Below are 929 nucleotides of genomic sequence, written 5' to 3' on the forward strand. Positions count from 1 at the left end.
CATTTTTTAGTACCTGAAGAGCATGTTATTGTTCCAGCAGTCACCGTGGCACAACACGTCAAAAGGCGGAACTCTTTCAGAACTGATGTCCAGTATCTCTAATACTCTCTCCCTGTTTCTGCTGAGCCAGTTCTCCGCCACTTCGTACCCTCCCACTTTATTCAGCATATCTTTAACTGTGTCCATCTGCTTGGAAAATGTCTTGAACATAACATCCCTTGCTTCATCGGCATAGTTGAGCCAATCCAGACTCAGGACTGGGTACTTCTCGGCAAGGTCTGGGATCTTGGCCTTGAGGAGGTACGAGGCTGCGTGGAGTCTGGCCAGTTCCTCGAGGACGAGCTTGGTGTGGGCGACGTCCATGCCTTTCTTGCGGTCGAACATCCTGAATCCTCTAAGCTGAAGGTCCTCCAGGAAGATAACTTCTTGATTTATTTTTAAGGAAGTATGGAAACACCGAGGAACTCTTAGAGGAGTTTGTCCAGCTTCTTGTAACTGTGACTGGATTTCCTGCGCGAGATATTGGTAAAAAAGTGTTTCCTTTCTAAACATAACCGAAGCGAACTTTTCAAATGCTTTAAAATGTCTGGGGTTGTACTTCACCACATAAGAAGCCTTGTGGTCAGTTTCACAAAGCGTGTAATTCACAATAACTCTGGCCACAAGCGTCGCGTAGTTGTCCCCTTTCTTGGTGCATTCCTGGACCGCGAAGGAGACGAGGCGAGCGTCGCTTCCCTTGTCGTTCCTGAGCGCCGCCGCGACACTCTCCTGCGTGATCTCGCGCGGACGAAGTTCGGCCGCTGCACCGTTGGGCTCCACTGGGAGGTTGGGATAAGGATATTAGTGGAATATGTAAAAGGTAATGACCAATCGTGATCTCTTATGAAAAATAATCAAACGTACAATGCCAATATTCATTCTTCAGTTTC

The 929-nt window shown here is 47.7% G+C and overlaps 1 protein-coding gene across 1 annotated transcript in view; it reads right to left on the reverse strand.

Annotated features, from left to right (window-relative positions):
• LOC119592916 overlaps nt 1-929 on the reverse strand; it is a 14,356-nt gene that overhangs the window by 1,021 nt on the left and 12,406 nt on the right. Inside the window, exon 6 of the mRNA XM_037941807.1 lies at nt 14-818. Coding sequence (XP_037797735.1) covers nt 14-818 — 805 coding nt within the window. The remainder of the gene's footprint in view (nt 1-13; nt 819-929) is intronic.

Source organism: Penaeus monodon, chromosome 31, assembly GCF_015228065.2.
Source record: "Penaeus monodon isolate SGIC_2016 chromosome 31, NSTDA_Pmon_1, whole genome shotgun sequence".
NCBI classification, from domain to species: Eukaryota; Metazoa; Arthropoda; class Malacostraca; order Decapoda; family Penaeidae; genus Penaeus; species Penaeus monodon.